We start from the raw sequence: 24,101 nt of genomic DNA, 5'->3' as shown, positions 1-24,101 counted from the left end.
AAGAAAGACCATTAGCCTTGTATAGACTGAGTTTTGAGGTTCCCATGGGGAAATGAGGTTAAGCTTTCCAGTAAACATTTATGTTTTGTTGCTCAGGGAAAACTACAAAACTGTAATTATAGATATGGGATTCATACTTATATAGTTGATAGTTAAAGCCATAGGAATGAACAGGATGGTTTAGAAAAAGAGTAGAGTGAGAAAAACATTGTATACAACTCTAGGAAATGCCATTTAAACAATGAAGAGAGGAAGCAGAATATAAGATGATTGTCATATCACTAATTTTGTATTTTTTGGCTGATTTAATGTGGTGGGAGAAAAATCAAGAGAGTGGAATAGAATCCAATTAACAACATGAACTGCTGCAGTGAGAAGGGTATTTTTTCAACTCAGTTTACCATCCTCTACCCCATCTTCTCTGGGATTTTAGAACTTTATGGTCATTCTCCAGTATTTCTTGAAAATGAGCATTGGAGAAAACTAACTTGAATAAGGCTAAGATTAGGTCTTCCAAGTTATTCACCAAAACCATCACCACCACTTCCAGCTTCCTCCTGTTCTCGGGAGATACTTGTAAGAGAATAAAATAAACAAACTTAAATTTCTTCCTAACCAGTATCATAGATGATGTTCCAGTGCACTCTATAGCACTTAGCAGCTTGCTGTATTTATTTTCATGACTTGTTTCCCCCAGCGCCTGTGAACTAGGAGCAGAAATTACATTCTATTCACTTTTGTCATCTTAGGGCTATAACATATATGAATAGAATTAAAATGAGCTAGAAATATGTGGTTTATGAATACAGGGGGGTGTGGGCAGTGGGGAATCAAGATGATACTGAGTTGGTGTACAGGATGGAGTCAGCATTTCTGAATCTTCAGGTAAGCATAAACTTAGCCAGATTATAATAATCTTTTCTCACTCTCACTCAACATGGAGATTCTGTGGTTTTGGTACCTTCAGCTGATGGCCCGATTGTCAAGCATGTAAGCTCCTTGGTACTGCTAAAACATTGTTACTCTGAGGGAAGATTACTCACAGAAGATTTTGGCACAGAGCCCATTGAGAAATGTTCAGTGGCACCTAGTGTGTGTAAGTGGACCTAGCATTCCTCTGGAGGCCAAGTGTTGTGACTTTTCAAATTGCAGAACTAACCTGTGGCTACCACCTGCCAGAGTCCCTTGAGTGCAAGACAGCCCAAGCCATGGTCTTTTTCAGCAGCAAGGGTTAGTAAGATTGGTTGAACTTAAAGAGCAGATTGGAAGATGGAAGAGATATTTCCCAGTTGAAATAAGGCTTAAATTTATGACCCTTCATAAAACAGAAGTGAAGTATTTAGTAGAGCAAGTGGGAGGATGATCATTATGACACTTTGCCATAAATTTCAGTTTTAAAAATGATTGATGTTAGCCCTGGCCCATGTGACTTAGTTGATTGGAGCATTGTCCCATGCACTGAAAGGTCAAAGTCAATGGTTCAATTTCCAGTCAGGGCACATACCCAGATTGCAGGTACGATTTCCTATCGGGGCATATGCAGGAGGCAACCAATCGATGTTGCTCTCTTACATGGATATCTCTCTCTTCCCTCCCTGTCTCTCTAAACTCAATAAAATAAAATTTAAAACGTTAAAAAAATGTTTTAAAAAAGGTTTCAGAATGACTGTTGGTTATTACTAAAGTGAAAAATATTGTGTGATCCCAAGGCCTGATTTGTCTGGTTCTGGAGCTCAAGGGTTTGAGTTAAGGGTCCTTGCACCCATAGACATCCGTTTTTCAGTATTGGTTGAGCCTTCCCTCTGCCCTATTAATTGGCAACATATTTTTTTAGGGCATTCTTGTCTATAAGTGTCTTGAGGCAGAGTGAGGCTGGGTATTTGTTGGGAATCTCTTGACTTAGCAGACAGAGGAATCTCATGGCAATTAGGGTTTGGTAGCTAAAGGAAAGGGCTATAGTGCAAAGAGAAGATTATTTTCACGTGATGAGTCTGGGCCATCCTCAGACTGCTGTCTGTACTGCTTGAATGGCAGGTAACATTGAATTGTAGCAAATAGCTCTCCCTATTTGTTTCTAGCTTTGAAGACATTTATTCCTCTGGCTATAGGCCGAGGAAACCTGGCAAGCTTAGAAGGTGCACAGAGCATGACAGAAGCACTCCTGTACAGCAGCTGTGTCAAGGAGGAGGATCTGGAAAAGTGGACTTGCTGGGGATGAGGTACATTTTAGAAGTTCTCCACTTAAGCACCATAACTGCCTTCTCCAGCATAGCATATTTAGGTTTTTTAGGCCAGCATGGCTTACACACTGTCCTCTTGCTCTGGGCTGCAGCAGTTTCACTACTATCCCTCTTGACAATGTCTTTTGGGGACAAAGAAATCATGAAGGACCTTGGTAGGGAGCCCTCCGTCACTCTTCCCCACCTTCTGAAGGCAAGAAACTTTCCTCTTAAAAGAGTCAGTGAGAGCTCCCAGCCAGTTTTTTGAAAAAGGCCTGTGAATTGTTAATGGAAATGCACTGGGAAAGAAGGAGGGGCTTGGGTACTTTGAAGTGCTTGTCTAGGTGTCTTGTACAGTATCTTATTTAATTGCATCTTCACAGCCTTCGCGTGAAGGAGCTTATCAGTTAACTTCAATTGTGTATAACAAAACCCCAATTAAGTTGGCTTAAATAAGGAAACACACATGACAAGAGGTCATTTAATATGGCTCCGAGTTTGGTTAATTCAGTGGCTTGATGATAATACCAAAAACCAGGTTTTTGAAATCTTTTTACTGTGCTGTCCTCTGTGTTGGTTTACACTCATGCTAGTTCACCTCAGAGTCCCGAGATGACTACCATAATCCCAGAAGGAAATGCTGACAGAACAATGTCTTACAGAAGAGGGACTGATTTTTTCCAGTGTTTCATTTAAAGTGAGAAAATCCTTGGAAACCCAGCAGATCTGGCCTCATGTCTCATTTGCTAGAAATGGGTCATCTTCCCACTCCTGTCATTGGCAGAGCAAATGAGATCATCCATCATGAGTGGTTGAGATTAATTAGGGGTTACCCTCTAAATCATGTGGATTAGAAAGACAAGTCATGTCTGTTAGGTGAGAAAGAAAGGGATAAGGGTTTGGGTAGGGATCCAGATAGCAGTGTCTGCTCTACATAGGTCCTTGGGTTTTTAAGGATCAGGAATGTAAGGCTAAGAGAGAGTGACTTTTCTAGGATCACAGATAGTAGGTGAGAGCCTTCAGCCTCAGCTCTGTCCCTAAAGCCAGTATGTTTTTATTTTTAATATATTTTTTGAAAAATACATTTTTATTGACTTCCAGGAGAGGAAGGATGAAGGAATGAGATAGAAATATCAATGAGAGAATCATCAATTGCCTGCTTCCTGCGTGCAATTTAGCCTGACCTCCATAACCTCCTGGTTCATATGTCGATGCTCAACCATTGAGCACACTGGCTGGGCGAAAGCCAGTATGTTTTATATTGTGTCCTGCTGCAGTACAAAGTACACCTGACCCTTGAACAACACAGGCTTAAACTGCACAGGTGGTTTTTTTTTTTTAATATACGGATTTTTTTTCAATAAATATTTAGCCTTCTGTATTTTTCAGGTTTCCCACCTGCAGAGTCAACCAGTTGCGGATGGAAACAGTATTTTCAGTCCCCCATCGGAATTCAATAGATGTTGAGAGCTGACTGTATGCATTGTTCTACACCATTTTATATAAGGGACTTGAGCATTCTTGGATTTTGGTATATGCAGGGGGTCCTGGAACTAATCCCTGAAGGAGGATCATAGTTAAGTCTTGGGAGAGTCAAAAGTTATATGCTGGTTTTCAACTGTGTGGGGATCGGCGCTCCTATCCCCTGTGTTATTCAGGAGTCACCTGTAGCTTGATTTCTGCTGTTTAAAAACTTCTGGTCTAGAAGAGATTTTAAACTCAAGTGTCACATCAACTAACTTGAGCCTATATGAGAGGAGAGGATTCCATCCAATTGTTCCCCTTATCCAGTGATGGTGTTTATCTAGGACAGGAAGCCTAGGAATGCAACATTCAGCGGGCAGTGATTTTGTTGCCCCTGATATTTCTGTACCCCCTTCTGAGAGCAGCCAGTGCCTCAAGGGATAACGGCAGAGTTTTAGCCTACTTCCTGAGCCATTGAAGCCCACTCATTCATCCATCCCTCCCACAGCTATTTACAGAATGCTGCTATGTGCCAGGCACTGGCACTGTTCTAGGCATTGGGGCTGTAACAGTTAACAAGATGCACAAAGACTCTCCTGTATGCCCTTAAGAGCAGACTCATTTGGGAATGAGGTTATCAAAAAATAGTGTGTGCATATGGTCAGGAGTAAGCCTCATAGAATTTTGCTTTTGGCAGAATCATTCAAACTTTTTTGCTTTCTCACTTCCTGATATTACAGTTCATGAGCCTTTCATATGAACTCACTATAAAGAGGTAGGGTCCCTGGATAGCAGAAGTAGATGGGAAGGCATCATTGACATTTCCTAAATTGGATCCAATTGAAAGGTCCAAATCCTGTCAGTGTCAACAAAGAAGATAGTGGCCTACTTCCAGGGTTCATCACCATCGCCATGTCTACGCTGGAAGACACCGAAGAAGCCTGCATCATTAGAAAACAGTTCCAGAATTAATTAAGGTTGAAGGTGTGAGAAACCCTTGCACAACAGTTGGTATTTACTCTGTTTGATGCTCCCATAGACTTGGATTGTGTACGGTCAAGGATTGAAAATAATTTTGAAGATACAGTATTTCATCTGGTGACACTAAATTTGACATTTTTAAATTTGGGAGGGCATTTTCAGTAAAAGGTGTAAGGATGGAAAGGAAGAAATTAGAATTGGAATCAGATGTGGGTTTGAATCCAACTTATAAAGTGTTTACAGGTAGGTGCCTCTAATAAGTGCTTTAAAATAGTTAATATAATAGTAACCATTTTAGTAAATGCTAAAAGAGTAACCAAAACAATAACTACTTTTTAAATTCACTAACATTTAGGAGGGTTTTCTTTGTGCTTTAGTTACATTTCCTAACTTCACAATTCTAAGGTACATGTTATTCTCTCCATTTTTTAGATTAGGAAACAAGCCCAGAAACTCAAGTGACTGATCCAAAGTCCTACAGTGATTGGGGCATGGGGGGAAGCACACTTAAGATAGGGTACTTTTTCTTCTTTTTTTGTCCCAAGCTTTAATAAAAGAATGAACTTTGATTTTAAGAAGTCTAACCATTACTGATGCTTAAAGACAGGGAAAAGTCATGAATCATCAGCCTGAATAAAATAGTATCACCATTAACGTTTACATTCTAGTGGGAGAGAGCAGTAGTAAAAAGAAATTACAGATTAGGACAGGATTACTGTAATAGAAAAACAGGTGTCCCACCATACCCGAAAAGCCCTCTCAGAGATAAATCTTAAGTTGAGGCATAAAAAGGCGAGAGTGGAAAGAGGATTCCTGGCCAAGGAATCGAAGCAGAGGACCCCAAGCCGGAAAGAAGCGCTTTGCCATTGGGGGAAGTAGAAGCAGACCGCGTAACTAGCATAGTGATGAGGTTTTGCTTGAGAAAGGCGGGGATCCCATTAAGCCCAGCGTTTGGACCCTGGAAAGGAGTTTGGGTCTTCTCAGTGTGACAAAGCGCTATTAAAAGAGTTTTAAACGTAAAAAATTATTCGATCTGATCTGTGTAATGTCCTGTTTCTTAATCATCTTTTCCCAAGCGAAATGGTACATTCCCCCCCCCCCCCCAAAAAAAAAAAGTCGACAAAGCAAAGCATAGACTTAAGAGTGATCAGTGGCAGTTACTTGATCGCCTGCTGAGGAGGCGCGTGGGGCCGCCCAAACGGCGGGAGGGAGGGACTCAGCGATGAGGGCGGCCCAGCCCAAGCCTTGCTCTGCTGGGGCCCTCAGCTGCAGGTCCGGGCCCGCACCTCGGACCAGCCCCTTCCAGGTAGGCTCCTCCCCAGAGAAGCTACGCCTCCCTCCGCGACGTCGCCTCAGGCAGACCGGGTGGAGCTAGGAGCGTAGTCCCTGCGACTGTCTCGGGCTGGCACAAACCAGCGGAAGGCCGTAGAAGGGCCGGCCCCGCCCGCACCCCGCCGCTTTGAGCCCCAGGCCCCGCCCAGACGGCGCCAGCTCCCCGACGCCCCTGCATTGCTCGCATGGACGACGCGCCCGCACGGCTCGGGACCGCGAGGCCTGGGTGTCGGGCTAGCCAGAGCAGCGGAACTGACGCAAGCGGACTTCCGGGGCCGGCCCCCGGGGAGGTCGGCGGCGGCGCCGCAGTCGAGGAGAGGCAGTGGGAGCGTGAGCGGCCACGGGCGACGCAAGTACCTCACCGAGCTCACCTCTCGTCTCGCGCTTCTCTCCTAGTCGCGTGCTGCCTCCCGCCGGCGGCTCCTCCCGAGGAGAGTTTTCGCCGCGGTTACTGAGAAGAGACTGTGGCCACCCCGCCCCGTGGCCAAGTGAGACTGCCTGTCGCACCGCGTCGCCCCCTGCGCCGCCGCCTTGCCCCCAGTGGCGGGCGCCCTTCTCGCTCGAAGCACTCCCCCCAGCTCCATGAATGGAAATCGGCTCCGCAGGTGAGTGTCAGAGCTGTTGGCCGGGTCAGCGGGGGTGTCCCTAGAGCATCGTCGCTCCCACAGCCCCGGCCCCGGTGTGCGAGGTCCGAGGTCCGAGGTCCGAGGTCCGAGGTCCGGGCGTCTCCTCCCCTCCGCCGGCCCCTCCTCCACCTCCGCGTAGCCCCGCCGCAGTTCCCCGGAGCCACCGAGTGGGCGAAACTGCGGGGAGGGGACACTGCTTACAGGATTGAAGTTTGGGGCGCTCCAGGCGGTGTACCTCCTGGAGTCCAGAAGGGTTTGCCATCGCTTTCGTATTCGGGTTGGGGATGTAACGGTGTGTGTTCCCGTCGAGGCGCTGGGCGCCTATTACTTACCTCTTAAGGTGGTGATGTAGATAGAACAGATGAGGATTAAGTTTGGGTTTAGTGCAGCGTCAAATGCAAGATGGCATTTCTTCCATCCCCGAGCTCTCTTCTGATGTCCGTGGCAGCCTGGTATATACAGGGTGGGGCAAAAGTAGGTTTACAGTTGTCCGTATGGAAAATAATACAATAATTAATAAACAAGAATAAACTGTTTTCGCGTCCTCACAACTGTACACCTACTTTTGCCCTACCCTGTAAGTTCTTGAGGCTCTTGGGAATGTCATATCAGGCTGGATCGTTGCTGGCGTGAGGAGGTGAATCTTAAAATTGCTGACAGTATTTTATTTTTCATTCTCTGTTCCCTAGAGAAGAGTTGTCATATTCCTGGAAATTTGGCACTTAAGAAAACCGCTTTCTTTCCTTGGGAAAAACGATGGTCTTGAGGAAAAAATGCAATTTGGGCAGCATTTATCTTAGAAGAAAAAAGCGATCTTTATGGTTCTTAAGTAATTGAGGAACATAAAGTAGACATTACATAACAGTTTGCTTTCCAAAGGATCATTCATACTTGACATGCTAAATTTGTAAGTTTGCTTCATCCAGATTGTCACAGACTTATAAATTAATTTTCAAAATATTGGTGGGGCAGAGGGTGTCTTGTTACTAATGGTATCATAAGCCCCTGAATTTCATACCTCACTTTGCCAATTTGGGAGGTGCCTGAATATGAGATAAGAAAAGCTTATATAAAAGAAACTGGTGGTTTAATGTTAAATAATTTATTGACTAGGTTAAAGAGTATAATTGTAAAGTAGGTGCAAAAGCATTCCAATGGTAGAGGTGGGATGGGTAGTTTTATTACAAGTCTTATTATATGGAGTTTTCTCTAATCAGTTTGTGCCATTTCTCTTTTGCACCCTCCATTAAAAATATTTATTTTGCCTTCTTCATTTGTCCTTTTTTTAAGTGTTTTCCTCTCTTCTCCCTCCCCCCATATCTCTCTCTCTCTATATATATATATATTTATTTATTTATTTATTTATTTATTTATTTATTTATTTACTGATTTCAGAGAGGAAGGGGGAGGGAGAGAGAGACAGAAACATCATGAGGCGAGAGAATCATTAATCAGCTGTCTCCTGCATGCCCCACAATGGGGATGGAGCTGGAAACCCAGCATGTGCCCTGACTGGGAATCCAACTGTGACCTCCTAGTTCATGGGTCTTCACTCAACCATTGAGCCACACCAACCCGGCTTCATATCTTCTTAAAAAGGGAAAGTTTGTCTAGGTTGTGAAAAGTTTTAGACTCTTATTTGTTTATCATTAGTTTGTGTTTTTCCAAAACTGTATCCTGCCTTTTTTTTTTTAACTTTCTACTATACTTTTTAGAGAATGTGATGATTTGTGGATATAGGTGATTTTTACGTAACTATCCTGTTGTCAAGCCTGGAAAACAAAACATAAAACTTAAAAACACTTTGTTAATCATCCTAAAACTTTTTAAATATTTCAAAAAAATTTCAAAGATTTTTTTTTTCTAATTGGGGTTTTTTATATGAAATTATACCCAATATATGAACAACATCTTAGAAAATCCTTCTAAAGTCAAACCACCTAGTCAACTGGTCCAACTAGCCAAGTATGATTCAGTAAATGCTCCTGTGAATTCTTGAGCTAAGAATTAGACATCTTGAAATGCAAAGTTTAAGTGCAGTTTATACATGATTGACTATAATCGCAAATGAAGATAAGGTATAATTGTCTTAAGGGTGTCATCATCAAAAACAAAATTTTCATTCTTCCCGAAACTTACATGCAATTTTTGCTGCACATGAAATTAAAACTATATATTAGGGAAAATGTGCAACTACGTTTTAAATCAAGAATTTGACAGATATATTGTTTGGTTTAAACTTTTATTTTAACTTAGCATTTACTTTTTTTTAAAAAATATATTTTATTGATTTTTTTACAGAGAGGAAGGGAGAAGGACAGAGAGTTAGAAACATCAATGAGAGAGAAACATCGATCAGCCGCCTCCTCCACACCCTCCACTGGGGATGTGCGCGCAATCACGGCACATGCCCTTGACCGGAATCGAACCTGGGACCCTTCAGTCCACAGGCCAACGCTCTATCCACTGAGCCAAACCTGTTAGGGCTTAGCATTTACTTTTTATTGAATTTATTGAGTGACATCTATTTTCTATATATATAAAAGCCTAAGTAACCTTTATGACTGAATGACCGGAACAACCAGTCGACCAGTCGCTATGATGCGCACTGACCACCAGGGGGCAGACGCTCAACGCAGGAGCTGCCCCCTGGTGGTCAGTGCGCTCCCACAGCCAACCTCCCATGGCCCCTCCCCCCAGCCAGCGGGGCGGGTGGAGGACTGGGGGAGGGTATAGGCCTCAATTGTCGGCCAGGCTGAGGGACCCCACCCGTGCACGAATTTGTGCATCAGGCCTCTAGTTGGTTAATAAAATTATATAGGTTTCAGGTATACAATTCTATAATACATCATCTGTATATTGTATTGTGTGTTTAGCACCCCAAGTGGATTTTGCATCTAAAATCTTTAATCATTTTAAATGTAAATTTTCTTTAATTGTCTATGAAATCAATGTTGGATCTTGGCTCTCCAAGTCTTTTCTAAGTTTTTCTTATGTGTGATTATCCTCAGACCTCTTATGACAAGATATTTTAATTTCTAATTGTTAAGTGGATACATAGAAAACTTAAATTTATTCACATTAGAGCCTTTGAATACAAATATTATGTAATTGTCTCTTGGTGAATCATTCCTCACTAAAAGTTAATATTTCTCTGTTCTTCCCTTTGCATAAAATCTTTTAAATGATTTTTAAGGATATCCTATACAAACTACTGACCTAGTACTTTGTGAACTTTTATTTAAATAAAACTGGCACAATTGGTTTTTAAATAATAATAATAACAGCATTTGAGCCTAACATTCCTTAGTTAGGAGAACTTCTAAGGAAATCCTATTTTTTATGGTTTAATTACAGCTGGACTAAGAGTATATGTTATGTTTTAGTTCCAAATAAAGTGGGGGTAGGAGAAACAGAAATATTCATTGAGGTTTTACTTCTCCTGAGGAGCTATTTTTTAAGACCATACTATTCTAGTTTGTTTTTTTAGGTAAAGTCAGATTACTGTTTAGGGCTGATGGAATTCTACTAGTCTTCTATTCTACCAATAGAAGAAAAAAATTTTACTTTTACCTTAAGTTAATGATACACAAATTGGTTTGAAAAGTTTGGTAATTGTCTTATATAGTCTTGCAAAAGTGAATAGACTATGTTTCTTAGTTGTATTTTTAAATTCGTGTTTGAACAATAGTTGTTTTAGGGCTCTGCATTCTTTAATAATAAAAATCAAGAAAAATCATTTGAGAACAAGTTCCAAAGAAACAAAATTTTATGTATGGAAGTTTGACTTAAATGAGGTTGGTAAAAGTTGATTCAAAATACAAAATAATATAATGCCGTTAGGTTGTCAGTTGAATATATAAAATAAATCTTTAATCACTTCAGGAAATGTTAGAATTTTGCCTTGAAAAAATATAAAAATGCTGCTCTGGGAGGGCATGAATTTTGAACATGGAGAGTTTTTGTTTTTTGTTTTTTAAACTTGGTTGTCACTTAAATTTTACTTTGTGCTTCTCTAGAGTGGCCATTAAAACATTTTTTTTTCTATTATTTGCTGTTCTTGATTGACAGCAAATTGAATTTATTTATACATTTATAAAAATATACAAGATTACTTTAATTTTTGTTTTAAAATTTAATTTTTCTGACAGTTGATAGAATACCCTGGGGAAGAACTAAAAAGGAGGCAAGTAATAACTTTTTTCTTCTAAACAGACTTTACAGGAAAAAAGAACATATACGTAACCCTGATATAATTCATTTAACATGATTAAGACTCATGATTCCATCCCCCTGATATAACCACTCTTTAAATTTTTAAACCAAATTCCAAACTAATCTATTAGTTTAAAAATATTTAAGACATTAAGTAATTTAGGAAAGCAGTTAGAATGAATGAAATGATTTCTAGATACTACTTAATTTTGCTTCGAATGTTATATAATAAGTTGGTATTTTAGAATTAATTTATATCTATTTTTTTCCACTGGGAACATTGTATGTATTTGATTTTGTAACCCTGGCCTGATATTATGCCTAGACAGAAGTCTAGGGCCCTGTGGAGCAGATGCATTTCCTGGAAGAATTCTCTCTTGTATATGGAAAAACCCTAGCTCAAAGTAGAATTCTTGCCAAAGTGTCATAAGCTATTAGATTCTAGTTTAATACTATGTTGCTTTATATCACAACTATTCTTTTTCACATTGGTTTCCATAGTCTTAAAATACTTGAGGGTCTACTTGAAAGGTGAATTAAATATTTTGTTAATTTTACAAAACATTTTCTTATACCTAAAACTAGAGACCCAGTGCATGAAATTTGTGCATGGGTGGGGTGGGGCGGGTGGGCGGGGAGTCCCTCAGCCCAGCCTGTACCCTCTTGCAGACTGGGACCCCTTGGGGGATGTCTGCCTACCCAGAACCCCTCAGGGGATCTCCCCCTGGGGATCAGCCTAAGCTGTCAGGCAGACGTCCCTATCACAGTCCCGGATCCTTACTGCTCCTTACCGCCCACCTGCTTGCTGCTCCTTACCGCTAGGCTTGCTGCTTCTTAGCGCTGCCGTGGAGGTGGGAGAGGCGTCAACCTGGCTTCTGGCTGAGTGGCGCTCCCACACTGACCAATGGGGACAGCTCCTGCGTTGAGCGTCTGCCCCCTGGTGGTCACTGCGCATCATAGTGACTGGTCGTTCTGCCATTTGGTCTATTTGCATGTTAGGGTTTGATTATATAGGATTATATAGGATTAGGACCTTAAGTAACTTGGAAGTTTTTTTTCATCATTGTTGTTTGCTTTAATGGATAAAGAGAAAAAAGACAAGTGATAGTTCTGTTTTCATAATGGTAAAATTAAAAAGATAATTTACTTAATAATATTATCCTGGGAAAATCAAGATGGCGGAATAGGTAAAAACCGGAGATTGCTGCCTCGAACAACCACTTCAAAAATACAACTAAAAGGCGGAAGACATCATCCAGAACCACAGGAAGGCTGGCTGATTGGAAATTCTACAACTAGAAGGAAATTGAAAAGCATACCGAGACTCAGAGGAGGCACAGTGCAGAAGTAAAATACTAAGGTGCGGAGGTGCATGCGGAGCGGGCTGGCGGCTGAGGGCAAGGTTGTCGTTTTCAATCGGGGGGGAGTCTCAGGCTCTGAGCTCCAGTTCCAGGCGAGTCTCTAGGGACCCAGACTCATACTGGGGAAGCGGGACTGTCTGGCATCGGTCGGAACTCGAGGGCAGCTTTCTCTCAGAGGGGCTTACAGCCATTGCCAGGACACTGAGAAGCAGAGCCTCTGAGGGCTGGACTGAGAGCAGCCATAACTGCTAGCCCCGCACTGTTGATCCCATGGGACCTGCCCCACCCAAGCCCTGCAGGGAGGCTTTTGCTGGATAGCCTCAGGCAAAGGCTAGATTAGCACCTACTAAAGATCCAGGAGCGAGGAAACCCAGAGGTCAGAGTGGGACCATCCAGTTTGCAGCTCCATGGAAACATAAAGGCCACACTCAGGGGGCAGACTCAGTGAGCACCAAAGCCCCATTGAAGCAAGTCTTGCCCCAAAGGGGTGTCTCCAGCACAGAAGTTCTCCCACTGCAGACAGCTGATTCTCACAACCAATTGGCCTGGAGGTCAATTCCTCCCAGTGATAACTACAACAATCAAGGCTTAACTACAACAAGACTGTGCACAAAGACCACAAGGGGGTGCACCAAGAGTGTCCTCCTCAGGTAACTGGGGAGGTTGAACCACTGGGCCCTAGAGGATACTCAGCACAGAAAACCACTTTATCAACACAGTGAAGCATAAAAAACGCAGAGACATAGAAAAAGAACACAAATGACAGAAATGGAGGAAAGCAAACTACTGGATATAAAGTTCAAAACCACATTTTCAAGGTTTTTCAAGAATTTTCTAGAAACTGCCAATAAACTTAATGAGATCTGCAAGAAATCTAATGAGACCCTCGATGTGATAAAGGACCAACTAGATATTAAGCATACACTGACTGAAATAAAGAATATTATATAGACTCCCAACAGCAGACTAGAGGATTGCAAGAATCAAGTCAATAATTTGAAATATGAAGAAGCAAAAAACACCCAACCAGAAAAGCAAAATGAAAAAAGAATCCAAAAATACGAAGATAGTGTAAGGAGCCCTTGGGACAGCTTCAAGCGTACCAACATCCGAATTATAGGAGTGCCAGAAGAAGAGAGAGAGCAAGATATTGAAAACCTATTTGAAGAAATATTGACAGAAAACTTCCCCCACCTGGTGAAAGAAATAGACTTACAGGTCCAGGAAGCGCAGAGAACCCCAAACAAAAGGAATCCAAAGAGGACCACACCAAGACACATCATAATTAAAATGCCAAGAGCAAAAGACAAAGAGAGAATCTTAAAAGCAGCAAGAGAAAGAAACTCAGTTACCTACAAGGGAATACCCATACGACTGTCAGCTGATTTCTCAACAGAAACTATGCAGGCCAGAAGGGAGTGGCAAGAAATATTCAAAGTGATGAATGCCAAGAACCTACAACCAAGATTACTATATCCAGCAAAGCTATCATTCAGAATTGAAGGTCAGATAAAGAGCTTCACAGATAAGAAAAAGCTAAAGGAGTTCACCACCACCAAACCAGTATTATATGAAATGCTGAAAGGTGTCCTTTAAGAAGAGGAAGAAGAAGAAAAAGGTAAAGATACAAATTATGAACACCAAATACACATCTATCAACAAGAGAATCTGAAAATCAAGTGAATAATCTGATGAACAGAATGAACCGGTGATTATAATAGAATCAGGGGCATAGAAAGGGAGTGGACTGGCTATTCTTGGGGGGGAAAGGGTGAGGAGGATGTGGGAAGAGACTGGACAAAAATCGTGCACCTATGGATGAGGACAGTGCGTGGGGAGTGAGGGAGGAGGGTGGGGTGGGAACTGGGTGGAGGGGAGTTATGGGGGGAAAAAGAGGAACAAATGTAATAATCGGAATAATAAAGATTTAATTAATAAAATTTAAAAAAAACCAGTTTGACAAAAAAAAAAAAAAGAATATTATCCTTGCCCTGATTGGTTTGGCTCAGTGGATAGAGCATCGACCTGCGGACTGCAGGGTCCCAGGTTCAATTCCGGTCAAGGGCATGTGCCTTGGTTGTTGGCGTGTCCCCAGCGGGGGGTGGGGAGGGGGTAGGAGGCAGCTGGTCGATGTCTCCCTCTCATCAATGTTTCTGACTCTCTGTCCCTCTCCCCTCCTCTCTGTAAAAAACTCAATAAAAATATATAACAAAAAAAATTTTTTTGAAAGAAAAGAATACTATCCTTTCCAAACCTCTTTAGTGTCAATTTTTGGGAGCTGAGCAACATTCACCAGAGATTCCTACTTCTATTTCAGTTGTATAGGATACTTAATAGACACTCATTCTTGGCTCAATAACAAAACATGTGAGAAAGAATATTGTGTGGTTTTTCAACCATAATGGTTATGCTGTTTGGATGCATGAACAGCCTTTCTGTATTTGGAGTTTCTGTAGTTTTCTGTCATTGTCTGTTCATATTGACTTTCTTTGGCTACTCATTGTTTAAAATAAATACTTGAGATTTAGCAAAACTATGTCATACAACCAATGTTTTTCTCTTATTTCTTTTTGTTGTTGTTAAACATATTTTTATTGATCTCAGAGAGGAAGTAAGAGGGAGGGAGGGACAAAAACATCAATGATGAGAGAGAGAGGATCATTGTTCGGCTGCCTTCTGCATGGTCCCATACTGGGGATCAAGCCCAAAACCCAGGCATGTGCCCTGACCAGGAATCGAATCATGACCTCCTGGTTCATTAATTGATGCTCAACCACTGAGCCATGCTGGCTGAGCATCAAGTTAGTGTTTTTATTTTCTTCAGCTAAATACCCAGAAGTGGAATTGCTGGTTATTTTTAATTGTGGATTTCATTTTTTTCAAATAGTCATAGGCCTCAGATATTTAAATATAAGTTCATTCAGAGATAATAGTTATTAATTAAGTGAATTTATCATTTGAACTTTAACAAAGCTACAACGTTTTGAGCTTTAAAAACTTATTGTTAGGTATCACTTAGTGTTTTTTTTAACTGTGATAAAATATACATAATGTTAAATTTACCATTTTTGCAGTTTTTTGTTGTTGTTAATCCTCATCCAAGAATATTTTTTCCATTGATTCTGAGAATGGAAGAGAGGGAGGGACAGAGAGAGAGATTTATGTGTGAGAGAGAGATTGATGTGAAAGATCACATCAATTGATTGGTTGCCCACTGCACACATCCCAACTGGGGTCCGGGGGATCGAACTTGCAACCCAAGTATATGCCCTTGACTGGGAATCGAATCCTCCACTCTTTAGTGTGTGGACCAAAACTCTAACAACTGAGCACACTAGCCAGGGCCCATGTTAGCAGTTTTTAAGTGTACAGTTCATAGTATATAAGTACTACATTCACATTGTTGTGCAGCTAGTGTCCGGATCTGTTTTCAGCTTGCAAAACTGAAACTATTCCCATTAAGCATCAATTCCCCATTCTCCTTTTCCCCCAGTCTCTGGCAACCATCCTTCCACTTTGTAGTATTAATAATAGGAATCATACAGTGTGTTTCTGTGACTTATTTCACTTAGTATAAATCTACAAGGTTCATCTATGTTGTAGCATGTGTCAGAATTTCATTTCTTTTTAAGGCTAACTAATATTCCATTGTACATATATACCACATTTTGTTTACGCACGTATCCATCAGTGGACATTGAGGTGGCTTCCATCTTTTGGCTATTGTGACTAATGCTGCTGTGAGCATCTACACTAATAAAAGAGAAAAATGGTAATTGGCGTACGACGATACCCTTTTCATTGGCTAATCAGGGCTATATGCAAATTAACTGCCAACTAAGATTGGCAGTTAACTGCCGACAAGATGGCGGTTAATTTGCATATGTAGGCACAATGCAGGGAGGCGAAAGGGAAAGCAGGAAGAAGCCCCCTGCCACTGACAGTGATCGGAAACCCAGGGGGGGAGCTAAGAGCTGGGGGGTAAGGCAAAGGCAGCCCTGGGGCCGTCTTTGCCCTGCCCCCCAGCCATGATCGGAGAATCAGGCGCCTTTGCCACCCTGGCCAGTGATAGCAGGAAGTAGGGGTGGAGCCAGCGATGGGAGCTGGGCACGGTCGAAGCTGGCAGTCCCAGGAGCTAGGGGCCCCTTGCCTGGGCCTAAAGCGAAGCCCACGATCGCGGGGCCGCTGCAGCTGTGGGTCTCCGCTGTCCGGGCCGGACGCCTAGGCCAGAGGCGTCAGACCTGGGCAAGGGGCCGATCCTGTGATTGGAGGGTGATGGGGGTCAACGCCTGAGGGCTCCCAGTATGTGAGTATGTGAGAGGGGGCAGGCTGGGCTGAGGGACCCTCCCCCCCGCCCCACACCCAGTGCACGAATTTCGTGCACCGGGCCCCTAGTAGGTATATAATGATCTCTTCAACACCCTGCTTTCATTGTTTTTTGGTAGATACCCAGAAATAGAATTGCTGAATCTTATGGTTATTCTATTTTTAATGTTTTAAGGAACCACCATATGGTTTTCCAAAGCAACTGTACCATTTTACATTTCTGCCAACAGAGGACTTTTCATATTTTACATATTTTTGTGTGTAAGTAAGCTATATATGTATATATCTTTTTCATCAAACCTTTAAATTTATTAACACTGTTTATAACATCTTCAGTATCTGTAGTTATATGATCCCCACACGCTTATATTGATTATTTAAGCCAATTCTCCTATTTTAAAAATCAGTGTTGACTGGGATTTATAGATTTTATTTATCTTTTCAAATAATTGATTCTGTGCTTTGCTGATACTTTTTATTGTATATTGTTTTTATTTTGTTCATTCTTATTCTACTCTCTGAGTTTGTTATGCTCTAGGTATCACATTCTTTGGATCTGATTTGTGTTTGTACATGTTCTCCTGAGTTTGTGTGATTGCTCTCCCTTCTTTCTACCCCTTCCAAAACAATTTTCCAGGAGCACCCAGGGTTTTGTTTGTTTATATGTATGTTTGTTTTAATAAGGAGAATAAATTGGGGAGGAAAGAAGTAGAGATGCTAGAAATTGTTATCTTTCAGCAGTAGGCTTCAGCCCCATTACCCAATTTATTTAAAGTTCTAACATACTCTGATTGACAAGATTATCCAGTGCAGTCTTTAACGGTGTTATTTCCCCCCTTCTGTTGCAGGACCCGTTGGGGCCCAGCCCCTACTCATGGTGCCCAGAAGACCTGGCTATGGCACCATGGGCAAACCCATTAAATTGCTGGCTAACTGTTTTCAAGTTGAAATCCCAAAGATTGATGTCTACCTCTATGAGGTAGATATTAAACCAGACAAGTGTCCTAGGAGAGTGAACAGGTAATAATCATGAAGCATGGAGATTTTTTGCTGTTGGTATTTGTCTTTGCCATAATAATTGCTTATCTTGTATATCCAAATAACAATGATAATGTCTAGCAGTTTGACTAAGAATATATGGTAATTTGTTTTGAAATTGATTGTACTTCAGAGATGTGTTAGTAGATAAAATCTTCTAATAGTCCTGAAAATTTCCCATTGTAACATGAATATATAAATATTCATGTTACGGTATATGAATATTCTCTCTGTGATGATAGAAAAGGTCCAAGTCATCTTTAGATGTTTTTGAAATCAGGCTGAGCAGTTTTTTCCTTTGATTTTAGGTACTATATCTTTTATCTCCCCACCGCACCTTATTTACCCTTTTCTATTGTTTTCCTCTTTTTTTTATTGTTTTATTGCTTAAAGTATTATAAAGAGTATTACATATGTCTCCTTTTTTTCCCACCCATGACAATCCCCCGGCCTCCTCTACCCCCCAGTGTCTTATGTCCATTGGTTATGCTTATATGCATGCATACAAGTCCTTTGTTGATCTCTTACCCCCGCCCCTCAACCCTCCTCGGCTTTCCCGCTGTAGTTTGACAGTCTGTTCGAGGCAGCTCTGCCTCTGTATCTATTTTTGTTCATAAGTTTATAATGGTCTTTATTATCCACGAGTGAGTGAGATCATATGGTGTTTTTCCTTCATTGACTGGCTTATTTCACTTAGCATAATGCTCTCCAGTTCCATCCATGCCGTTGTAAATGGTAAGAGTTCCTTCTTTTTTACAGCAGCATAGTATTCCATCGTGTAGATGTACCACAGTTTTCTAATCCATTCATCTACTGATGGGCACTTAGGCTGTTTCCAGATCTTAGCTATGGTGAATTGTGCTGCTATGAACATATGGGTGCATATATCCTTTCTGATTGGTGTTTCTGGTTTCTTGGGATATATTCCTAGAAGTGAGATCACTGGGTCAAATGGGAGTTCCATTTTTAGTGTTTTGAGGAAACTCCATACTGTCTTCCATAGTGGCTGCACCAGTCTGCATTCCCACCAGCAGTGCATGAGTGTTCCTTTTTCTCCACATCCTCTCCAGCACTTGTTGCTTGTGGATTTGTTGATGGTAGCCATTCTGACAGGTGTGAGATGGTACCTCATTGTTGTTTTGATTTGCATCTCTCGGATGATTAGTGACTTTGAGCAAGTTTTCATATGTCTCTTGGCTTTCTGAATGTCCTCTTTTGAAAGGTGTCTATTTAGGTCCTTTGCCCATTTTTTGATTGGATTGTTTATCTTCCTTTTGTTAAGTTGTATGAGTTCCCTATAAATTTTGGAGATTGGACCCTTATCAGATATAACATTGGCAACTATGTTTTCCCACGCAGTGGGCTTTCTTGTTTTTTTGTTGATGGTTTCTTTTGCTGTGCAGAAGCTTTTTATTTTGATGTAGTCCCATTTGTTTATTTTCTCTTTAGTTTCCAATGCTCTAGGAGCTGTATCGGTGAAGAAATTGCTTTGGCATATGTCTGAGATTTTGTTGCCTTTGGATTCTTCTAGTATTTGTATGGTTTCCCGTCGTACATTTAAGTTCTTTATCCATTTTGAGTTTATTTTTGTGTATGGTGTAAGTTGGTGGTCTAGTTTCATTTTCTTGCATGTATCCGTCCAATTTTCCCAACACCATTTATTGAAGAGACTATCTTGACTCTATTGTATGTTCTTGCCTCCTTTGTTAAGTATTAATTGAGCATATTGGTTTGGACCGATTTCTGGGCTCTCTATTCTATCCCACTGATCTATATGTCTGTTCTTGTGCCAATACCAGGCAGTTTTGAGAACAGTGGCTTTGTAATACAGCTTGATATCTGGTATTGAGATCCCACCTACTTTGTCCTTTCTCAGGATCGCTGCTGCTATTCGGGGTCTTTTTTATTCCAGATGAATTTTTGGAGAGTTCGTTCTAGGCCTGTGAAATATGCCATTAGTATTTTAATGGGAAGTGCGTTGAATTTATAGATTGCTTTGGGTAGTATGGACATTTTAATGATGTTGATTCTACCAATCCATGAACACGGTATGTTCTTCCATCTGTTTATGTCTTCCTCTATATCTTTTTTCAACGTCCTGTAGTTTTCTGAGTAGAGGTCTTTTACCTCTTTAGTTAATTTTATTCCTAGGTAGCTTAATTTTTTTGGTGCAATGGTAAATGGGATTGTTTTTTTAGTCTCTCTTTATGTAAGTTCACTATTGGTGTATAGAAATGCCATAGATTTCTTGGCGTTAATTTTGTATCCTGCTACATTGCCGAATTCATTTATTAAGTCTGATAGTTTTTTGATGGAGTCTTTAGGGTTTTTTATGTATAATATCATGTCATCTGCAAATAAGGACAGTTTTACTTCTTTTCCAATTTTGATGCCTTTTATTTCTTCTTCTTGTCTAATTGCAATGGCTAATACTTCCAGTCCTATGTTGAACAGGAGTGGTGAGCGTGGGCATCCCTGTCTTGTTCCTGTTCTTAGGGGTAATGGTGTTAGTTTTTGTCCATTGAGTATGATGTTGGCTATGGGTTTGTCATATATGGCTTTTATTATGTTGAGGTATAATCCTTCTATTCCCACCTTGCTGAGAGTTTTTATCAAAAATAGGTGTTGGATTTTGTCAGTTGCTTTTTCTGCATCAATTGATATGACTATGTGGTTTTTTTCTTTCAGTTTGTTTATGTGATATATCACATTTATTGATTTGCGGATATTGTACCATCCTTGCATCCCTGGGATAAATCCTACTTGGTCATGGTGTATGATCTTTCTGATGTACTGCTGGATCCGATTTGCTAAGATTTTGTTGAGGATTTTGGCATCTATGTTCATGAGGGATATTGGCCTGTAATTCTCTTTCATTGTGTTGTCTTTACCTGGTTTTGGCATTAGAGTGACGCTGGCTTCATAGAATGAGCTTAGAAGTGTTCCTTCCTCTTGGATTTTTTGTAGTAGTCTGAGGAGGATAGGTTTTAGTTCTTCCTTGAATGTTTGGTAAAACTCCCCTGTGAAGCTGTCTGGTCCTGGGCTTTTGTTTGCTGGAAGCTTTTTGATGACTGCTTCAATTTCTTCCATAGTTATTGGCCTGTTGAGATTTTTAGATTCTTCCTGATTGAGTTTTGGAATGTTGTATTTTTCTAGGAATATGTCCATTTCCTCCAGGTTGTCTAATTTGTTGGAGTAGAGTTGTCCATAGTATTGTTTAACAATCATTTGTATTTCTGCGGGGTCTGTTGTTATTTCGCCTCTATCATTTCTGATTTTGTTTATTTGGGTTCTCTCTCTTTGCTTCTTGGTGAGCCTGGCTAGAGGTTTGTCAATCTTGTTTATCCTTTCAAAGAACCAGCTCTTGGTTTCATTGATTTTCTGTATTGGTTTTTTTGGTTTCTATGTCATTTATTTATGCTCTAATCTTTATTATCTCCTTCCTTCTGCTCACTCTGGGCTTTTCTTGTTGCTCTCTTTCTAATTCTTTGAGTTGTAGAGTTAGATGATTTACTATCATTTTTTTCTTGCTTTTTGAGATAGGCCTGTAGAGCTGTAAACTTCCCTCTCAGTACTGCTTTCATTGTGTCCCATAGGTTTTGGATTGTTGTGTTCTCATTGTCATTAGTTTCCAGGATGTTTTTAATTTCTTCTTTGATCTCATTGGTAACCCAATCAATATTTAATACCATGCTATTCAGCTTCCAAGTGTTTGAGTATTTTGGGTTGGTTTTTATTGTAGTTTATTTCTAATATTATGCCATCGTGGTCTGAGAAGATGTTGGTATGATTTCAATCTTCTTGAATTTGGGGAGACTTTCTTTGTGACCCAATATGTGGTCTATTTTTGAAGATGTCCCATGAGCCCTTGAGAAGAATGTATATTCTGTGGCTTTGGGGTGAAGTGTTCTGAAGATGTCAATTAAGTCCATCTGATCTAGTGAGTCATTTAGGATTGCTGTTTCTTTGCTGATTGTTTGTCTAGAGGATTTATCCAGTATTGTCAGTGGTGTATTAAAGTCCCCTACTATGATTGTAATGTTGTCGATCTCTCCTTTGATATCTTCCAGGAGTTTTTTTATGTATTTGGGTGCTCCTGCATTGGGTGCATATATGTTTATAGGGGTTATATCTTCTTGTTGTATTGATCCCTTTAGTATTATGAAGTGGCCTTCCTTATCTCTTGTTATGGCCTTCACTTTGAGGTCTATTTTGTCCGATATAAGTATTGCTACCCCAGCTTTTTTTTCATTTCCATTTGCCTGAAAGATATTTTTCCATCCCTTCACTTTCAGTCTGTGTGAGTCCCTTCTTCTGAGGTGGGTCTCCTTTAGACAGCAAATGTATGGGTAATGTTTTTTTATCCATTCAGCCACTCAGTGTCTTTTGGTTGGAGCATTTAGTCCCTTTACATTTAAAGTTATTATTGAAAGGTACTTATTTGTAGCCATTTCTTTTTCTGTGTGGCTGTTTTCTTTCTGAGCTTTCTATTTCTTCTTTTTACACCAGTCCCTTTAGCATTTCTTGCATTGCTGGCTTGGAGGTGATAAACTCCCTTAGCTTTTTTTTTTTTGTCTGTGAAGCTTCTTATTTCCCCATCAATTTTGAATGATAGCCTTGCTGGATTGAGTATTCTTGGATTCAGTCCTTTGCATCACTTTGTAAATTTCTGTCCATTCTTTTCTGGCCTGATGTGTTCCTGTTGAGAAATCATTTGATAATCTAATGGGAGATCCCTTGAATGTAACTTTCCAACTCTCTCTTGCAGCCTTTAAGATTTTCTCCTTGTCCTGAACATTTGCCATTGTAATTCTGATGTGTCTTGGTGTGGGTCTTTTCGGGTTCACCTTGTTTGGGACTCTCTGTGCTTGTGTGATTTTTTTTTTTTCTTCCCCACCTCTGGGAAGTTTTATGATATTATTTCTTCAAATAGGTTTTCTAACCCTTGTTCCTCTTTCTGTTTTTCTGGCACCCCTGTTATTCGTATGTTGTTTCGTTTCATGTTGTCCCATAGCTCCCTTAGGCTCTCCTCCTGTCTTAATTTTTTTCTCCAATTGCTGTTCAGTCTGGGTGTGTTTTGTTTCCCTGTCTTCTACTTCGCTAATTCGGTCCTCCGCTTCTCCTAGTCTACTGTTGAAACTTTCAATGGTGTTTTTTATTGCAGCTATATCACTCTTCATTTTTTCTTGGTTCTTACATAGTTTATTGATTTTTTCATTTGTTTCTTCTTGCTTCTTGCATAAGTTGTTGATTTTTTCCTCCATCCGGTTTATGCACTCTAGGACCCTTAATCTGAATTCTTTTTCTGTCATGTTGCATGCCTCTGTATCACTTAGCTGCTTTTCTGGCGAGTCCTCCTTTTCTTTCCTTTGGGGGTTTCTTTGTCTACCCATGTTTGATCGCATCGCTATATGTAGATGTTGAGTCGTTCAGTGGCTGCTCCTTTGGTGGCAGTGGCTCCTCGGGCTATGGTTGCTCCTCGGGCGGTTGTGGTAGCAGTTGCTCCTCAGTTGGTAGCAGCTCCTCTGGTGGGTGCTGTTCACAGTTGTGGTGGCTTCTCTGGCTGGTGGGGGGAGGCTTCACACACAGCTGCTGTTCCTCAGACAGAGGGTATGGTGATCAGCTGGCTGCTGTTCCTTGGATGGTGGTGGGCTAAACAAGCAGCTGCTACTTCTTGAATTATTACTTTTAATCTCTTAAGCAGCCTCAGGGCAAGGTGTTTTCCAATAGGGTGTGTCAACTGTCTTCCCCCCAGGCAAGGTAGATGTCTTTCCCCCCAGGCAAGGCAGATGTCTATCCTCCAAGGCAAGGCAGATGTCTATGTGGCTGTGTGAGGGAATGACTGAGCTGAGGAGAGTTGGGGTGTCTGCCTTCTGAGCTCTGTCCCCCGAGTCCCCAGTGCTGGCTTCTGCTCTCACAGCTCCAGTCCACTTCACCCTCCCTCTGCCAGAGCACAAGGTGGGTGGCTCCACAGGGAATGTTTGTGCCTTGGCCCTTTAAGAGGGTGCCTGAACTTTCAGCTGCCACTCACTGGCAGACATCACCCCACTGCTTTTCACAGCTTGATGTTATGTGGATACCTTCCTCAGTTTGGTGCTCTCTGCTGGGGAGCCCAGCCCCGGGATTAGATCCCAGAATTTTCAGTGGCACCTCCCCCACCACCACCACTGGCTGAGATATCTCTCTGGGACTTCAGTTCCCCTCTGTGGGTCACGTCTCTGCCCCTCCTACCAGTCTCTATGCCGGCTCCACCTTCGGTCCTTGGGTATCAGGGTTCTCTCCTGTGAGTTTTCCATTGATTATTCAGGAAGCCTTCTTGTTTTTCAGTTGTAATTCCAGCTTGTTCCTGGGAGCATGACCATGCAGCATCCTCCTACTCTGCTGCCATTTTTAATCTATTGTTTTCTTTAAGATGATAGTAGTGGTAAAGATGGTGTTTGTCATGGCTTCATGCTTTCTGTTCTCCTGATCCTCAACTCCTAACTGTTTCTTAATCTTATATAGGAACAAGTACATATAGTATGTAAAGGATTTTCAAA

General features: G+C 41.2%; 2 protein-coding genes and 1 pseudogene across 6 annotated transcripts in view; 2 read left to right on the top strand and 1 right to left on the bottom strand.

Annotated features, from left to right (window-relative positions):
- LOC132231317 (protein argonaute-1) overlaps positions 1–5,242 on the top strand; it is a 49,006-nt gene extending 43,764 nt beyond the window's left edge. The window contains exon 20 of the transcript XR_009452023.1: positions 2,079–5,242. The gene's annotated coding sequence lies outside the window, so the exon portion shown is untranslated. The remainder of the gene's footprint in view (positions 1–2,078) is intronic.
- LOC132231319 (ubiquitin-ribosomal protein eL40 fusion protein-like) overlaps positions 1–6,496 on the bottom strand; it is a 29,295-nt pseudogene extending 22,799 nt beyond the window's left edge.
- AGO3 (argonaute RISC catalytic component 3) overlaps positions 6,042–24,101 on the top strand; it is a 119,859-nt gene continuing 101,799 nt past the window's right edge. Inside the window, exons 1-2 of one of the 5 annotated variants that reach the window (XM_059690201.1) lie at positions 6,042–6,601; positions 17,373–17,544. In XM_059690201.1, the coding sequence (XP_059546184.1) occupies positions 6,583–6,601; positions 17,373–17,544 (191 nt within the window). In that variant the 5' untranslated portion in view covers positions 6,042–6,582. Of the gene's footprint in view, positions 6,602–16,660; positions 16,786–17,372; positions 17,545–24,101 lie in introns of those variants that run through there. The other 4 variants (XM_059690199.1, XM_059690200.1, XM_059690204.1 and 1 more) reach the window with 4 other exon arrangements.

Source organism: Myotis daubentonii, chromosome 3 (assembly GCF_963259705.1).
Source record: "Myotis daubentonii chromosome 3, mMyoDau2.1, whole genome shotgun sequence".
Taxonomy (NCBI): Eukaryota; Metazoa; Chordata; class Mammalia; order Chiroptera; family Vespertilionidae; genus Myotis; species Myotis daubentonii.
The sequence above is the reverse complement of the archived record's forward strand: the minus strand, read 5'-3'. Positions and strand labels throughout refer to the sequence as shown.